The 18332-nt window shown below is 37.6% G+C and overlaps 1 protein-coding gene across 9 annotated transcripts in view; it reads right to left on the reverse strand.

Annotated features, from left to right (window-relative positions):
• SSBP2 (single stranded DNA binding protein 2) overlaps window positions 1-18332 on the reverse strand; it is a 136684-nt gene that overhangs the window by 15575 nt on the left and 102777 nt on the right. For 6 of the 9 annotated variants that reach the window (XM_082192002.1, XM_082192006.1, XM_082192004.1 and 3 more), the window contains 10 exons: window positions 16852-16918; window positions 15800-15870; window positions 13264-13355; window positions 11528-11576; window positions 10646-10681; window positions 8213-8267; window positions 7274-7344; window positions 6755-6833; window positions 4377-4405; window positions 3533-3631 (listed from right to left, as the gene is read on the reverse strand). In XM_082192002.1, the coding sequence (XP_082048128.1) occupies window positions 3533-3631; window positions 4377-4405; window positions 6755-6833; window positions 7274-7344; window positions 8213-8267; window positions 10646-10681; window positions 11528-11576; window positions 13264-13355; window positions 15800-15870; window positions 16852-16918 (648 nt within the window). The remainder of the gene's footprint in view (window positions 1-3532; window positions 3632-4376; window positions 4406-6754; window positions 6834-7273; window positions 7345-8212; window positions 8268-10645; window positions 10682-11527; window positions 11577-13263; window positions 13356-15799; window positions 15871-16851; window positions 16919-18332) is intronic. The other 3 variants (XM_082192003.1, XM_082192007.1, XM_082192005.1) reach the window with 1 other exon arrangement.

The raw sequence follows: 18332 nt of genomic DNA on the forward strand, positions 1-18332 counted from the left end.
CTTCCCATTCAGCTGATGGAAATTTTACCATAAGCTTGAGTGGCACTGCTGGATACAACTCAGATTTTACATTAAGCTGGCTTTATTCATTTTTTAATAATTACACCTTGTAAAAAATAATAATTGTAGTGATCTTTTTCTCACTGCTAATTCATACAACGGCATACTTGTGACAGACACTCAATGAAAAAGCATACAATAGTTCTGGAAATATGAAACTTTGCTTGAATTAGGGCAAATTTAGGTCTCTTAATTCAAACAAAGTAGCAAGTATATCAAATTCATCTTCAGCAGAAATAGTTCCAATTGGTGTTTCCGGCATCCTTTAATTCCAATTGGAGCAAAACCATCAACTGGCTCAGCATAACTGATTTTTAAAAATATAGGATTCATCAAGAGTTCAAAATCTAACCTTGAAGAATGGAGTATGAGTATATTTTGAAGACTCATGAAAATATCTACCTTCAGTGCAATAGGTAAAATTATTTGTGAATGAACACTAGAGGGCATTATTGTTTATCATTATCTTAAAAGACTAACACAAATGTGCTCAGGAACGTATTTTAATTCAGCCATTTCAGAATGACTTTTTTTCAGTTGATTTAGGTAGCCAATAGCTTTGACGTCCATTGGCTAAAAGTTAGAGTCTAGTGTTGGGATGCATTTCAAAGAACAGACCTAAACAAAAAAATTATATCATGTCGTTTGAAGAGTTTGGAATATAACTCATAACTTTTGCCATATTTAGGGGCCAAGAAGGTTTTAAATGATTGGAAGAGATCCACAATGAAATAGAAAAGCTAGTGGAAGCATCATGCAAGAAACAAAATAAAACCAAAGGAAAAACCACTTATAGCCATATGAAAAAGGTGTAGCCTATGGATAAAATAATTTATGAATTTTATCTACAATTCTCCTTATTACACACCATTTAGCTAATCAGTCATATCTGCATGGAGTTAATGTTTATTTGGCAAAGCATTATGCATCACTGTTGCCTATCAGTAGTAGCATCTAATTCTTTATTTAGGTTAATTTGTATAATGTTAACTCAAAAATAATTTTATCAAAACAATAAAATCACATAAGCAAATATTAAATTCAAAAAAATTAAAAACAATTCAGCAACCAGCAGTAATAATGTAGAAGTACTTGTGGTTCTTTGCAGACATGTAGTCCACTTTTTTCTCCACTAATAGTAGAAAGTAAACAAATGCATATTTGAAAATATAGTTTATAATAAGTGACAACTGCTATGTTCTCATGGGAAAAGAGCATTACTTGGCAATGCAGTAATGTTAAGAGAGAAAAAAATGGAACAGCACACTCAGAGCATGTACAAAAATAGCACACACAACAAGGTTATAGTTCATGTTTTAGTGTCTCAAGGGAAGTTTATTTTAATTTGCAACAAAATAGGAACAGGAAGAAACATGAACAGCTAATTATCCAAGGATATCACTATGGCATCCTATCAGTGTACAACTGTTTAATAATTAGGTCTAAAGGAAAAGACATACCTCCCCCACCCTATTGTGTTTTTAATTAGATTTTTTTATTATTGTAAACTGCTTTGGGATAAAGGTTTGCTGAAAAGTGGGATAAAAATGGAACAAAGTGTTTATTACAGTTAATTCCATTCTTACATTATAGTTATATATTTATATCCCACCTTTTCCCCTTGCAACTCAAAACAGCCAGGCAGTATCCTATCCAAGCCCGTGCCTGTTTCTTTGCTGCATAGTGTGTCTTCCACTGCTCTCCAATCCAAAGGGCTGATCAGCTGCAGCAATTTTCCAGCATGAATGAAGGGCTCCCAGGAATACAATATGCCCAGGAACACATATTTACCTGTTTACCTATTTAAAACTCAAACCATCCTAACCCAACTTTCAAATATATTTCATTCTGAATTATAGGATTATCTACCTCTGTCAACGACATTTTCATGACTCTGTGGAACAGCTCAATGTCAATGGAAGAACAACTCACTGTTTAAGAGTTCATCTGCTCGCTGCTATAGTGCACTGCCTACATGTTCCTATCATGTACTAAAGTCTACTAATCCAAGCAGTAGCAAGTCTATTTTCTTCATATCCAGCATGCCCACTATGGGAAAGAACACTAATCCTGCCCATCAAAGTGTGCTTCATCATAGTACCCTAATAATTTGTGGGGTAGAAGAGCAAGGACCACAACCATGGTGAGCTACAACTTCCATTATCTGTGATCAGAGGCCATGATGGCTGGGACTGATGGGAGTGTGGCCAGGCATCTAGAAGGGACACCATGCTGACTATAGAGCATTATGGGTTGGCATCGTCTGCTCAGAAAAACTGACATCAGTTTATCAATATAGATATCTGGTAGTCTTTGGCAACACTCTATGTGAGGAAATGTGTATCACATTCACCATGGTCACATCTTCATTCTGTTACTGAACCCAAAGGCACAGTATGGTAGGGACACTTTTACTTAATGGTATCCTTGCCTATATAGGTTGCAAATCTTCATATAGCCAATCTTCATACTTCCAAATGCAGTGTAAAGCAGTTTTCAAAATTGTTTGTCACCACCATCACAATGAATCTGTTTGCACCAAAACTTTTGTGTGTTTTTTTTGCTCCCTTTCAAATAATACTTAAGAGCTTGAAAATTATCTGTTGCTTTGTGACACTGGTCTGTATTCCTTTGCTGATAACAGGGTATCAGACAGGTCCATATATACTTCACTACGAATTCAGCCCTCTTCAATAAATTCTGTATACAAGTTCAGAAAAATGTTGAAGAAACAGATTGGAACTTTTTGAGAACAGCCATGCCACCATTATACTATTTTCTGCAAAATCATCAACAAGACAATCTCTACTTGTGGAAAGAAGGAAGTAAAAAAACAGCTAATTTGTCAGAATTGCCAAAGCACGGTGATCCTAGCACAATAACTGATAACAGGCTAAAAATTGGTGTGTGGGTGTATAATATACAATAAATAGGTCTATATTTTAAGCTTCATAAAACCATTTTATCCATAAGCAGAATCCATACTACAATCTTCACACATTATACACATTTTTCATGTTACTGTGTATGCCATTTGCATGATGCTTTCACTATTTCAGTATTTTATGGATGTTTTCTAGTCATCTTTGGCCTTCATATCCCAAATAAACTAGGCCAACTGTGTGAAAGTTATTGCCTCAAACATCTAAATGGACGGGTTGCAAAAATCCATTTTCAACCTTTTCTTTAAACGCATCAAATAAACTGCAGGGAAATTTGCAAAAAACAACAACATTTAGCTCAAGTAGGTGGTGGAACAACAATGGCCTAAAACGTCTCCAGGAAATAGCAAGCTTTTAAAAGAAAAAGGTCCTAACAGCCAAACTCTGGATTCTCTTCTGAAAAACATCTGATGTGTGCTATGTTCAAATTTGTTTGATTGCCATGATTGTAAGCTTTCTAAAGGACTGAAAGTAATATAAACATGTGCAAGTTATTCAGTAGCAACCAAAAAATAAAATATAATACTTACACTCTCACTCTGAAAAGGGTTTAGAAAGTTTCCACCCATTTCACCATCATCTCGAGGGGTCCCGGGCTGATTGCTCATGCTCATATTACTGGGAGAGTTCTATTTGAAGAACACAACAGGAGAGCCAATGCTGTATGTGTGAATTCATTCTTGTTTTATGTAGATGAAAGAATTCAAGGACGAAAATATAAAACCCATAGCACTGCCACATTGTATTCTTGCCTCAATTCTCACGAGTGATTGACATATATTTTATATTTGCCATATGAGGTCCAAAGCAGATCTCTTCCTCTATGATCCACATATATGTATACTCTCACATAATGCACCACCAATAGATGGCTAGTTTCTCTTAGAACCCCTATTAAAGACACCTCTGGCTACAAACCAAAAATCAGAATGTGCCCCCAAAAGGTGTTAACTTCTGGTTTGTGAGGTGGCATATTGATGGGGGTTATACTTGGTAGTTTCAGGATGGCAAGGCAAAAAGCGTTGAACATACTTAATGCAGCTGTCTGGATTATGGCATTTGCATCATCAATACTGAATACATGCAGTTTAATACATTGATCACAAATAGGGTAAGTGATTAGAGATCATCAGGAAAATAATCCCTTATATTCAGGAAAATCAATAAGCTAAATCCATTTAATGGAACACGTATCAAGATTTAGTTTCAACCTTCTATAAATGATAATCTCGTTTGCATAATGCCCTCAAAGTGTTGATAATCCAATAACAACTACTTCATTTTAAAGAAGGTGTTCGTTTGTTTTTAAGTGTTTAACCACCGTAATAAATCTGCTTAGAGAAAATCAGTGCCAAACATCAAATATATACTTACTTTGGAGATACTGTCCATGTCTCCTGAGCCTAAAATTAAAATGAAGATTCAGTTTAGTTGTGGATTTCATCACTGAGTCTTTTCCAAACGCGAATACCTTTAATTTTGCCACAATTACGAGCCTTTTAATTTCAATGGGTCCAATAAATCAGGATCAATAGCATGACGCTGCAAGTTTAGGTATAAAATCAGTTATCAGCTATGGCTTAGGCACATAAAGGTTGAAATGAGAGGTGTGGGTGTTTGCTATATCGTAGTAAGAAGCTAGGTGCATCATATCAGGAAATATGGCAAGATTTCAGGTTGGCTAGAGCGTGAATTGGAAAAGTGGTACAGGACCCAGACACCAGGAGTTCCAGCTAAGGTCATTGTTAAAGCAAAAGGGGAAGCTTAGGGAGCCTATCAAGGAATCCTACAGATACCATTCTATCAGGAGGTCCATTCCACATGATGTTTCAGCTGTGGCTCCAATCTGGTGGAACGCTCTGTCACAAGAGACCAGGGCCCTGCGGGACTTGACATCTTTCCGCAGGGCCTGCAAGACAGAGCTGTTCCATCAGGCCTTTGGCCAGGGCACAGCCTGACTCCCTCCCTCGGCAATCCTCACAGAACTCTAGCCCATTGGTTGCCATTAATCTGATTGGAATTAATTTTATAATGAAATGATTTTAGAATGTTTTATTATTTTACTGTTGTTAGCCGCTCTTAGCCCAGCTTCAGCTGGGGAGGGCGGGATATAAATAAAAATTATTATTATTATTATTATTATTATTATGTTCGAATCAGTCCTTTAGAGTTGGGCCACCTAACCTTTGGAACTCCCTCCCACCATATCAGACAGGAAATCTGAGCTGGATTTGAACTGATTTTATGTATGTGTTGCTGCTTCCAACTTTTTCTATTGATAGTTGTTTTCCAAAAATGTTTCTGCATGCAATTGTTTCTAACTTTATATATGCAACTGTTTCACAGATGTCATTATATTGTAAATCAGTTGTCTCCTGGGAAATGACTCATAAAATAGAATAAATAAGCAATTACAGTGCTAGAGTACAAACAACTGCATAGAAAGGGCAGGTGAATCTTTTGACCTTGACCAGTAGACTACTTTTTGGAATTATTTTGGTGCTTTGCTCTGTTGGATTATTTCTGTGTTGGATTGTCCCCTGGGAGACCACTTCTAGTAGTAGACTGTGTAATTAGATATATAAGAAACCTTTTATTGGTATTTTCTTTATATAATTGTGTGAAGTCTGTGTGAGACAGTGTATGTGTTCTCAATAAAGAGTCCGTAGAACTTTAAACATACATGCTTGAGCTATACCAACTTGAGCTCAGTGGATGGATTCCCAGGGACCAGAGAAAGGTAAGGCAGTAAGGAGGTTGTAGGATACTTCCAGGTCAAGTCCCAGTACCCAGTTAATAATTTCACAAACATCTAAATCCTACAGTCTACTCAAAGCTTAGCAGAATATATCATCCAATGTTTTTACATTTTAAAAATCATTTTTTTCTCCTGAGTATTTAACTTTTTTCCTTTAGGTTATGATATACTGCATAAGAATATGTGCTTTTTTTTTTTACCTATTGTGTTTCTGTGAAGTTGCTACAGCTCAAGTTGGGACAGCCAAGATGAGTAAATTGAAACAAGATGTATGCCATTTTTCTGCATTCTGCTTGACTTTTTTTTTTTTTTTTTTGCAAATTCACACCCAGAGCATGCTACCACCAGCAGAGGAGTTGTTGTTTTGACATCCTTGCTCATGGGAAATGAACAAAAGTCACAGTTGTTTACCGTCTGTCTGCTGTATTGTGGCAACATCTCTGTATGAAACCAGTTGCATTATCATGGATGAGGAAGAAGTGGTCAACCCAAGTAAAACAGTCCTGTGCAAACACCCCACCAGTTGCCGAATTAGCAAAAGCTCTCCCCCTCTGCATAAACAGACTTTCCCACTCTGCCCTTGCTTGTTCTTTCAGTATTTTGATTTTGTAACTCAACCCTCAGTTGTTTTTTATTTTATTTTCACCTCAACTTTAAGGAGAGAACTTCCAGGACTTTTAAATTTCCTGGCATGTTATCATGAAACCTTACTCCAGAATCATAGCATGTTGGGGCTTTCCACCTGTGCAGTTTTATTCTAACTTCTAAAACACATGCAACTTAATTTATAAAGCACGATAGGAATCCCAAGTAGACAATATATATTTTGTATGTCAGGGTTTTTTTTTTTGCTAGAAACCTGAGAATTGCCATTTAGGAATCAACTTCCCTGGCTGCAAAGGAAATTTTGAAAACGCAATGGAAGTAATTCAAAACAAGGCATTCTGAAATGAACTCAGCACAGAGTTAAGAAGTCAAGGTGTAGTACTCTTACCTAATGATCCATTCATATGATGTGAATCCATGCCACCCAATCCACCCATAGGACCATCAGACCCTGGTCCCATTGGAAACTGCAGAAAGTTAAAATACATCATACTACATGCTATTAAGTAACTTTCACCACTTAATAAATCTATGGTAAAGAATAAACTGCATGGTAAAAACTGGAATATGAATAACAATCTTGTTTCTATTTCTGTCAATATTGTATTTAAACAGTAAAAATAATTATCTCCAGAAATAGCTAGAAAAAGAGCTAGGAAATTACCTAAACCACGAGAGATACTCACATAAGCAATATTTATGTTAACATCATTACATCAGAGTATGGCCTTGGAGCAGCCACTGCAAACATTTCTATATTAATGAAAATTTAGTGGAGCAATATTGGCATGTATATAAGTCATGTTCTAAGTCACATAAAGGGAGATAAGACATACAAGAATAATGTTTCATACACTAGTGTTTAAGCTGCACAATTTAAATATGTGTTTTCATTTCTGATATTTACATTAGGTCTGTTGGGTCCAGGAGGAACTGCATTCATTAAAGTGTACATATTGTCTCCGGAGTTGGTTGAATCTGAAACAAAAATATATGTAGGAGGTCACACATCTTCAATGGAAAACAGCCAGTGAACACAATGAGCTATTAATTCAAGGCATGCTTACAGTGCCACGGAAGAACACATTTCAGAACTGCTCTCAAATTGGACGTACAGTACACATTATTGTTAACACCAACTGTAATGTATTTTGCTTATAAGCAGCATTTGGCTAGACTGTGAGCAAATGCTTGATAAGGGATTTGTTGCAGATGTTAAAAGGAAAACAGGAGCAAATATTGCATAGGCATGGACCAGCAGCAGTTTCCTTCTTTAACATGGAAAATAACTGAACCCAGATGAGAATCCATTAGTATTCAAACTGAAGGGCACCAATATCCAATCTGCTTTACTTGCTCCATTAATGGTTTGTGAGAAGGCACTTTCCCAATGTTTGTGCAAGAAGCAATGACAATGAGAAGTCTGGCCTTTCAAAATGGAAGAACTGAAGAGGTACAGAGGAGAACCAGCTATGATTTAACAAGACACAATTTGGCACTGGGCCAAAGTCAAACAGTTCCTGCCTTCTTGGTAATTTCTGCCTGTTGTGGATGCTCTGCCAAAGGGACATATACAGGTTTGAAAGAATGATTCATAAAGCTGCGTTAGTCTTCCATAATTAATAAAATTATAAGTTGCATCCATGTATAGGAAGATGGAAGTGGTTCAGAATCCTAAAGTGATTGCTAAAATGTTAAGCAAAATTACGTAAATTTCTCTTACCTGTGTATGCATTCTAATTATTTGTTGCCTAAATCATGCATTTCCAGAATTTAAAAAATGACGTACATTTTAAAAAAAAATATTTTGCATTGCTTTGACATTTTCTGGTTAAAATTGGGATACCTGCTGGACTAGGCATGATGGGTGTTCCCGGTGGTCCCCCGCCTCCTGGTGGACCCTAAAAACCAAACCAAACCATTTAATTAATAAACACACAAAAGAGCAGTCAGGATCACTGAAGAGACTGAAGTAAACAATATGCTTTTGAAGGGTTTCCCCACGTGACAGAATTAACATATTTTATTTCATCATTCATTCACTCAGATAGTTGAGTGCTTATCAATTCGAAAGTGAAACAAGGCTATCCAAAAATAAGAGAGCAATTTCTACATACACATGGAACTCCCCGGTTATGTGCAAATATATGTCTATATTGTTTTTAAAGTAGCAGCTGAGCTTACTTGAACCATGACTGGTAGAAGCACCAAGGGCACTTTAACCAAGTTGGGAGGGGAGGGTGTGTGTGTCAGGCATGTAAGTTCTGTGCCTTCCTTACGCCAGTCAGTTAAGGATCCCAAGTGCATTAGCCACATGGCAGCTAAAACAGCAAGCAAAGGGGTAAGAAGACAAACATAAAATTTGGTTTTGGCTTAGCTAGCAAGGTTAGCCAAGAAATTTGTATCCTTCCTTATCAGATTCCATCTGGGCATCAAATTACACTACTGACAACTGGGGGGGGGAGGGAAACAGTAAGACAGACTTACAGTGGATGCTCGGGTTGCGAACGTGATCCATGCAAGAGGCACAGTCGCAACCCGCAGCATTCGCAGTGTTGCGTCTGCGCACGCACGCTTCACGATTCGGCGCTATTGCGCAAAGCGTAATTTAGTGTTTCTGCGCATGCGCGAGCGCTGAAACCCGGAAGTAACCTGTTCCAGTACTTCCGGGTTCGGCGCGGTGTGCAACCCGAAAACGCGCAAGTTGAAGTGTCCGTAACCCGAGGTATGACTGTACTTACATCTTAATTGCTAATTTCTCTCACATGTCAAATTTGCCACCACTTTTAACTGTGAATTCAGGTTCAACTTTGTACATTCTATATAGGTAAAGGTAAAGGGACCCCTGACCATTAGGTCCAGTTGTGGCCGACTTTGGGGTTGCGGCGCTCATCTCGCTTTATTGGCCAAGGGAGCCGATGTACAGCTTCCGGGTCATGTGGCCAACATGACTAAGCCGCTTCTGGCAAACCAGAGCAGCGCATGGAAATGCTGTTTACCTTCCCGCCGGAGTGGTACCTATTTATCTACTTGCACTTTGACGTGCTTTCGAACTGCTAGGTTGGCAGGAGCAAGGACTGAGCAACGGGAGCTCACCCCGTCGCAAGGATTCAAACCACCGACCTTCTGATCGGCAAGTCCTAGGCTCTGTGATTTAACCCACAGCACCACCCGCATCCCTCTATAAAGAGCACACCTAAATATTCTAGTAAATTTGGCAAGCTTGATAACCATGTTTTTTACACACAAGCATATTAAGGTTTCACAGCAGGTTGTGATCTTGACACTTTTGCTACCTCCAGTTATCTAGACCAGGGGTGGCTAACCTCTTTTAACGCAAAATACCTCATCCTGGGGGAGGAGGGTGATCCCAGTGGTGGGCATGGTCACACCTCTTTTTCACACACCCACACACCTTCTTCTGGCCCCCTTCCTGGTCAAATGATTGACTTGATGACCACGCAAGGGGAAATATGCAGGGTACTGAGCTGGGTACAGAGCTTTAACTCTCTGGCCATGCCAGGCTTCTCTCTCCCTTTTCTGGATTCTACTTTGCAGGATGAGGCTGGTGGCAATTGTGGATGTCAGATGTATAACCAAGTCATGCTATTCAATCTGTGCCAGTATGGCTATCTGCCATGTGTATCGTTATGCCATAGTTCTAATAATCCTCTAAAATCACTGGTTGTAAATATTTAATAACAAAAGTTTTAGATAAAAAACCTAGCTACATTCCCTAAACCAATTATTCTGATGATTACAATGGTGATTCTGCCACTTAAGATCAGGTTTTCAAGTCCCACTCAGTTTAAGTGAAGAAAATAAAATAAGTCAAAACAGAACGGAAAAAGTGTGAAACATGTTCTCATACTGCACAAAATTTTATTTGTGACTATATTGTTAGATACTTTTTAGACCCTTCAATACAAATGAAATTTCTTAAATTCAAGCTCATAATTGTGTTCCTCAAAACAGCTGCTTTTACTTTTTCATTATTGAAGACTATGCATTGTACCAGTTAGAGAACATATGCTGAAGTAAAACCCAGCATTCAGGGCAATTTTGGCAAGACTGTTAACTGTTTTACTAATGAACATCAACATATGTACTACAAATATATAGCAGACGCAATGATACAAAACAGATCAGCTGTTCACTTCTCAACCAATACACATGGGTTTTCCTCAACATCTGGACAACCATTTCTTAACCCAAATGAAACGTAGCATTTATGCTAATGACTGCACATATATAAGCGGACACACACAAGCATACTCACTACATAATTCCCAGGTGACGCAGAAGAGTATGGTATCTGAAAAAGAAAAGAAAACTGAGCTTTATTCCCTTTGAGATATAATTCTTTTATTTTTAAAAATGCTTCATTTTGAAATTTAAAGATAGTTTCTAGAAAGAAGAACAAGTCAGCAAATCACTGCTAAAAAATACCAGTGATCAACTTATATATAAATGCCCTAAAAATAAATAAATAAATAAATAAATAAATGCCATCTTACTACTGCCATTTCCACTATTCAAATCGTACTAAGTAAAGCTGAATATGAACATTTTATTATGGTTTTTCCATGCAGCAATTGTTGTCAGAAAGCATTTTGTGGTTTTAAATGTTCTGTATAAATCAGCAGAATCAAGAATGGAAGAATCTTTGTTAAACAAAACAGCTGAGTTCATACTATGAGGAGTAGCAACTTATTTTATATCACCTTTCTATAAAAAAAACAAAAAACAAAGGCAGCTAACAAAATAAAAAAACCACCACCAAACAATTAAGGTATCAAAACATAATAAACTTAGCACGGCAGCATAACAGGCTATTTTTAAAGTAGTGATAATTATAAGATTATAAGGAATGGGTAAACAGGTAAGCCAACTGCCTTGTCACCAAAAGCCACCTGAAACAGAAATAGAAAAGCTAAATGCAAGGAAGATGAAAATAGACCTACAACAGGTACTGAATTCAGCTTATGAAAAGGCCCTCGGATGTGTATCTTCAGGGAGCAGAATGATACAGATAGTATTCCTGAGCCAGAAGGTATGTTGATAAAGTTATGAACAACTTAACAGTAAATTTTGCTTTTTGCTTTTTTCAAAAGGCATAAAACAGGATTACAAATTCCAGTACATCTTGATATATACTTACAGAATTGGCATTTGTAGGGTTTGGCCAAGGTCTACCACCTCCCGGACCCCTAAAATATAAAAGTTCACAATATAATTTGAGCTGCAGGAGAGGTAAGTGGAAGGTAAAATACAATTCTGAGAGTGGAAGTCTTTTTGTGGAGTGTTGGATCCTGCTCTTAATATAGAGGCCAGTAGCATCCTCTAATCTAATAAAGACTTCCCCAGAAATATAATATAGACACAACCTTACACCATCTAATTGAAAGATAGACAAATAATATTTTAGGGGGGGAAAGGGGGTGGGGGGGAAATTTAAAGCTACGGTTTCCGGACAGAGGATTCTTAAACCACCTAATCTAATACCATCCACCACTTGCTTTTGCATCCTTTGCCACTCCTGTGTTGTTGGAAGTCCTTCAGCTTTCTCCCAATGGAAGTGTAGCGTGTTTGAGGTATGGGACATTCACAGGGAAACCAAAATGCTTGCTTACAAAGCTATTGTACTACACACTAACTTTACTTTATGTTTGTGAAACATGGACCACTCATAAATGCCATCTCCAACTCCTCAAAAGATTCCAACAACGGTGTCTCCAAAAAAAATTATATATCACTTGGGAAGACAGGCAAACTAATGTCAGTGTACTGGAAGAAGCAAAGATCACCAGTGTTGAAGCAACGATTCTTCAGCATCAACTTACTGGACTGGTCATGTTGTTTGGATGCCTGATTATCGTCCAAAGCAACTACTCTATTGCCAACTTAATGGAAAGCATACAACAAAAGTGGACAACAAAACAGGTTACAGACACTCTCAAGACAAATCTAAAAAAAAAAAATGTAGTAAAAACACTGACAACAGGGAAACACTGGCTTGCGAGTGCTCCAATTGGAGAATAGCCTCTACCCAAGGTGTAATGGACTTTGAAGAAGCACGAACTCAGGACAAAAGGGAGAAACGAGCTAAGAGGAAGGCACCTTTGGCAAATCCTCACTGTGATGAACTCCCACCTGGAAACCTATGTCTCCGCTGTGCGGAGGATGTGCGGATCCAGAATTGGCCTCCACAGTCACCTACAGACACGCTGTTAAGACCATATTCATGGAAAACAATCTTACTTAGCTACAAGCAAACACCAAAGAAGAATAAGCTGTTTCTGGTAACTAAAGAGCAAGTAACTATATGTCTGACAGGTAGCATATTATTACAATGTTACTGTCTTGCTTCCTTTATTTGACATATTTAACTTGCTAACATAACAAACACTTCTAAAGTAAATGCATAACTATTTACATCTTTAATTCCACTTACTTCCAGAAACATGTAATACTGACAGACACCAATTGCCCCATCTTTACCACACTGCTAACATTCTGCATATCCAATGCCTTCCTTTCTTTATCCATACTAAGGTGTAGTACCATTGGCACAAACATAATGAAGATACAGGTTGCTTTCAGAGCAACCCAGTTATTGTTCTTCTGTTGTAATCTACAAGCAGAACTGCAATTGACTTTCAATATAGTCACGATCTCCTGCTATGTTTTATCCATAGTAGAGTAGATGACATATCTGCTGTGAGAGGGGCCACCAGAAGTTCAGCACACATTCATGATAAGCCTTGTGATGGATGTCAATTTGACTCTGGTTTATTTTTTAAAGGTTGATCTTTTAATTACATGTTATAAGGTTTAATGTAAAACAAGATTGTCTCTTTTTGTAAATGTTTTAGCGGCATTTTTCTTTTTACTTACATATTCATTCCAGGCATTCCGGGGCCACCTAAAGCATTCAGTGGGGGTCTCATTGCACCTCCATAGTTCTGCAATGATAACCAAGGGTCAGACTACCACAAAACAAAAAAACAAAACCAAAGAGGAGGGGGGGAAAGAAAGGACAGCAGGTTAATGACTTCCCTACACATCTGATTATTGGATAGGCCAGTGCCATTCATTTTCAGAATTTGAGTTGCTTGACTAAAAACAATTATTGTTTCTACACTCTCCCTAATTTTAATAAAACTATTTAGCATTTCCTAAGAGTCTTATTATCTTAACAATGGGAGGATATGGGGCACATTTACAAATGTTAATTGATTCATGGAGATTGTAACATTTATGATAGATAACACAATTGTCTGTGAGGGACAGATTTAATATCCATTTCACAAAAGTTGACTTTGTATTCCACAGACATTTTGAGGGATTCAAATGGATTATTTTTTTAAGTAAACTGCCTATTTAGTGTTAGTATTTAACATTAGAAGTATATACTTATACTGAATAAGATGACTGCTAAGTTTACTTAATAAGCAATCTACAGCAAAGAGCAGGGGAATTATTCAGAAGGCACGAAAAATGTACTGAAATGCCTATGAACAGCCCATTGCTGTGTTCAGGACAAAACGAAAACGTGCTCTCCACCTAGCTCTTAGGCTGTCACATATAGCAATCGATTCTGGAAACTGCACTATTTACCGGGGTGGGGGGTGGGGAATGAAACAGCACATGGGTGATATCCAATATTTCCTCTTTGTCTCCCTCACCCCAGGGCACCTTCCCCCAAACTTGTTTCGTAAGATCCTTCAACCCTTTGACGCTGATGTGCCGGGATGTGTGTGGGCTGAGGAGAAGGAGAGGAAAGTCCTGTTGCACAAGCAAAAGTCACTAGCGGACAGGAATAACTGGGTATCACCCAATGTACGTAGCTGTAACATGACCATCTTAGACTGTGTGCATTCTCAGCTATAAGAATTGTACTATTCAAAGAGAAAGCATGTCAATCTGTTGTGAGAAGGGAAGTCAGGCTTGAGTTCTTAAAAGTGGCCAATGCTATTTACTTTGTAAGTGTACTCATATAACACTTTCTAATTATAACAAAAATTAAAACAAAGAGCCCTAGATGAGTCTAGTCAACAAACTCATGTTGTAGGACATGTGCTCCAGACATGTCGATGTATAACAACATGCTTCTGGAGCTATGTCATATTTTATTGAAGTATTCCAGAAATAAAGGTCATCAAAATAAACGCACACATACTGACATATAAAAGCTGTCTCTTTTTAAAACTTTCAGCAAAAGCTTGACTGATTTTCATGCTATTCAGTTCAATTTTCTCTGATTAAGAATCTGAGGATTCACACTAGTTTCCACCTTGTGAAACTAAGATGTTTATTGAATATTGAAGCTAAAATAACTAAATCAGTTTCTATGCTAAAACTGTTGTAGGAAAGGATTTTGATATTATTGATTCTGTGAAAGTATACAATTTCTGTGAAAGTATACAATTTTGCCAAATGGTGTGAAAATATTTAAAAAGGCAAATCTGAGTAAGTCTTGCTTGAATGATTTGGTATTATTAGGGACATATGAAGAGATTTACAGTGGAACCTCGGTTTTCGAACGTAATCTGCTCCGGAAGACAGTTCAACTTCCGAAACGTTAGAAAACTGAGGCGCAAAGGTGGCCTACCAATTCAATAGAGAAAATTGTAAAAAACAACAGATACATGCAGCAGAAACTGTTCGACTTCTGAGGCATGTTTGATAACGGAAGCATTTACTTCCAGATTTCGGCATTCAAAAACCAAAGCTTTCGGCAATGGAGATGTCCGAAAACCAAGGTACCACTGTATATTGATAGGTTCAAAAAGACGGTGAATGGCCATCAATTAGAAAATTTAATTAATTTTTCTTTCTTTCATGTTTTCTGTCTTTTAAAAACGATATTTTGCATTTCTCCAAGAAATAGCTAATGTAGCTATTAAACAAATGAGAAATACCAAAGGTTTTATTCTGAATGCAATTTCAGTTAAGTGGAAGAAAAATGAATGTTGCAACAAATTGCACATTTTTAAAACTACAGTCAGTGAACACAGATATGCAAAACAAACTATGGTTACATCACTATTTCCCCCGGGCATTTTATACTCAGAAATATGCTGCTTCTATACCTGATGATTCATGGAATTAATAGGTAAATGCATCATCCATGTGTAGAGTAATTTCTAAGTACAGGATGGTGAGAACAAACAAACAAACAAGCAGAAAATGTGATCGTCTTCATGATCTATTTTTAAGCTTCCAGACGCCACTGTTGGAAGCAGAAAGCTGAGCTAGGTGGATTTTGGTCTAACCAAGCAAGGAATGGTTTCAGGGATGTAGCATAGGCGTTCTGTGGGAAGTCATGCCTTTACACATAGCAACTACAAATAGTTGCATTATAAATTCCACATGAAAAGTGGGCATTTTGCTATACATGGCCATGTGAACTGCAACACAAGCAATATACCTGAGGTCCTAAGGGAACCATTCCTCTAGGAGGAGTCATTCTCTGCATTGGCCCACCCATATTTGGATGTCCTGGAAAAGACATGTATTAGGGTACAACCTTTAGTTCAGGTTAGCTGATTAAAATATCTTTATATTCAGAGGCACATTCTTAAATCAGATTTCCGCCCACCAACAAATTGTTAATCATGGTTAATGCAAATATTTATCATACACACACTCATATGGCAGGCACCATCATAGATTATTGTTCTTTCTTTAACACAGAGGCAGAGTCTCTTCTAAGATGGTGCTTGCCACAACAGTGGTTGCATTAACGAAAAATAAAAAAGCATTTTCTTCAGAACTTTAGCTAAACTCATATGCGGACTTAATAAAGCATTCAGCCCCAACAACCAGTTCACTGTAGACAAGTCATGGAATGAACCTCCACTTTTATGTTTAGACAAAAAAGGAGGCTGGAAGTAATAATGGAACTATATAATTTTAAAACAACTAATACAATTTACTAAGCATTCTTTAACTGACAGTGCTAAATAATATATAACTACATTACATATTTCAATTATTCAAAAGGAAAACAGCTAGGAACTCGGGGTAGCTGCTGAATATAGCGCAAGATTCTGGGCAGAATGCAATAGCTTCTTGGGCAATCCCTAAGCAACAGTGACTTAGGAAAAGGAAATGCTATGATGGGTAAGATATTTGAATCATCAGAGACCTTTAGGTAAAAAATACTTATTTATTCCCATCAATTCTGACCTCAATATGAAGAATGTCGTTATTCAATTTATACTGCAAAAGTAAAATGATTTAAACTCCAGATTTAGGCATAGAAGCTGTTCCCTTTGCATGAAGAGATGATTAACTACAAAGGTTTTTCCCTTGTATCCTATGCCACAGGACATCCATGAGAAGAACAACAGAACCATCCCACCTGCAGTGCCACAACTGTGTTCATTTTTGCCTGTCACTCTGATCGCTTAACATTCTAAGAAGTGAGAGTAAGATTTCTGAACCAACATGCTGTTATCTATTGATGATACAGATTACCTTGTTGCCGTGTTGGATCCATTCCACTAGGCAATAATGGCTGACTTCCTGGGACACCTCCAAGTGCCTATAAATAAAAACATTTGAATTTAAAAGTTCAATTATATATGAACAGAGAGAGGCTTATTTTTTTAAAAATAAAATGCAATGTGTTTCAAATGCCAAGCAATATTAAATATATTATTATATTTAATATTATTATTTAATATTATTAATTTAATATTATTAAAATATTAAAACAGTACTTTATTGAGTTAGGTTTTTAAGATAAGCTACCCCTGACTTTCCTTACATTTTCACAAACTACAATGATTTCCAGTTCCAAACAAGTCTATCATTTTGATTGTAATTTACTTCGTTCACCCAGTTATTAGATGCCTTTTGTTAACCAAAAATTGCTGGAAACCTCAATAGGAACACTGCATCAATTCCATTGATTTCAATGGAATAATGTTGAATGACTATATGAAAATTAAGCATGTATTTAACCATGCTAATTTTGGTCAAGTTTTATAACATGAAATAACACAATCAGTGCTATAACTTTATATTAAACAGTGCTTTTTAGAATCCTGATATAAAATGAGAAAATCCACCCACAGACAGGGGAAGTCTTGATTGAGCAGACTTCTGAGTACTCTTCCAGATGAGGCTTTTTGCAGTGCACTCGCTCTATAAACTGAATTTTGCAGAGGGTCTAATTCGTAAACTGCTGTCATTCTTTAAATGGAGGCTGTCTTTGTCTTGCCTCAAATAAAAAATGCAACCCCCCCAAAAAAAAATTGGCAGGAAGAGGGGCGGTGAAGCACAGTGCGATGCCTTCATTTGCCCACCATGGCCGAAGGCTATGAAGAAAGTTAGGTAAAGGGTAAAGGGACCCCTGACTATTTGGTCCAGTCGTGACCGACTCTGGGGTTGTGGCGCTCATCTCGCTTTATTGGCTGAGGGAGCCGGCATTTGTCTGCAGACAGCTTCCGGGTCATGTGGCCAGCATGACTAAGCCGCTTCTGGCGAACAAGAGCAGCACACAGAAATGCCGTTTACCTTCCCTATTTATCTACTTGCACTTTGACGTGCTTTCGAACTGCTAGGTTGGCAGGAGCTGGGACCGAACAACAGGAGCTCACCCCGTCGCGGGGATTTGAACCGCCGACCTTCTGATCGGCAAGTCCTAGGCTCTGTGGTTTAACCCACAGCGCCACCCGCGTCTGAAGAAAGTTAGTGCCACATTAAACAACACTGTTTCTTCACTTCTGCAGTTATTTTTTTCTTTTCTTGTTTTGTTTCCTGCTACAGACTGATAAAAGTACAAGAGACAAGAGACAAAACCCCTCAGACTCTTGACCCAGACTTCTGGGAATCAAGAGGCTGATATGGTGCATTTCCAATAAAATTTGATTTGCATTGTCAAATGGCTGTATAATGTTTGGAGTTGAAATTATTGTTCTCATAAAGAAAGTATGCAGAGTTTTGACTTTTCT

Source organism: Podarcis vaucheri (genome assembly GCF_965113315.1).
Source record: "Podarcis vaucheri genome assembly, chromosome: 11".
NCBI classification, from domain to species: Eukaryota; Metazoa; Chordata; class Lepidosauria; order Squamata; family Lacertidae; genus Podarcis; species Podarcis vaucheri.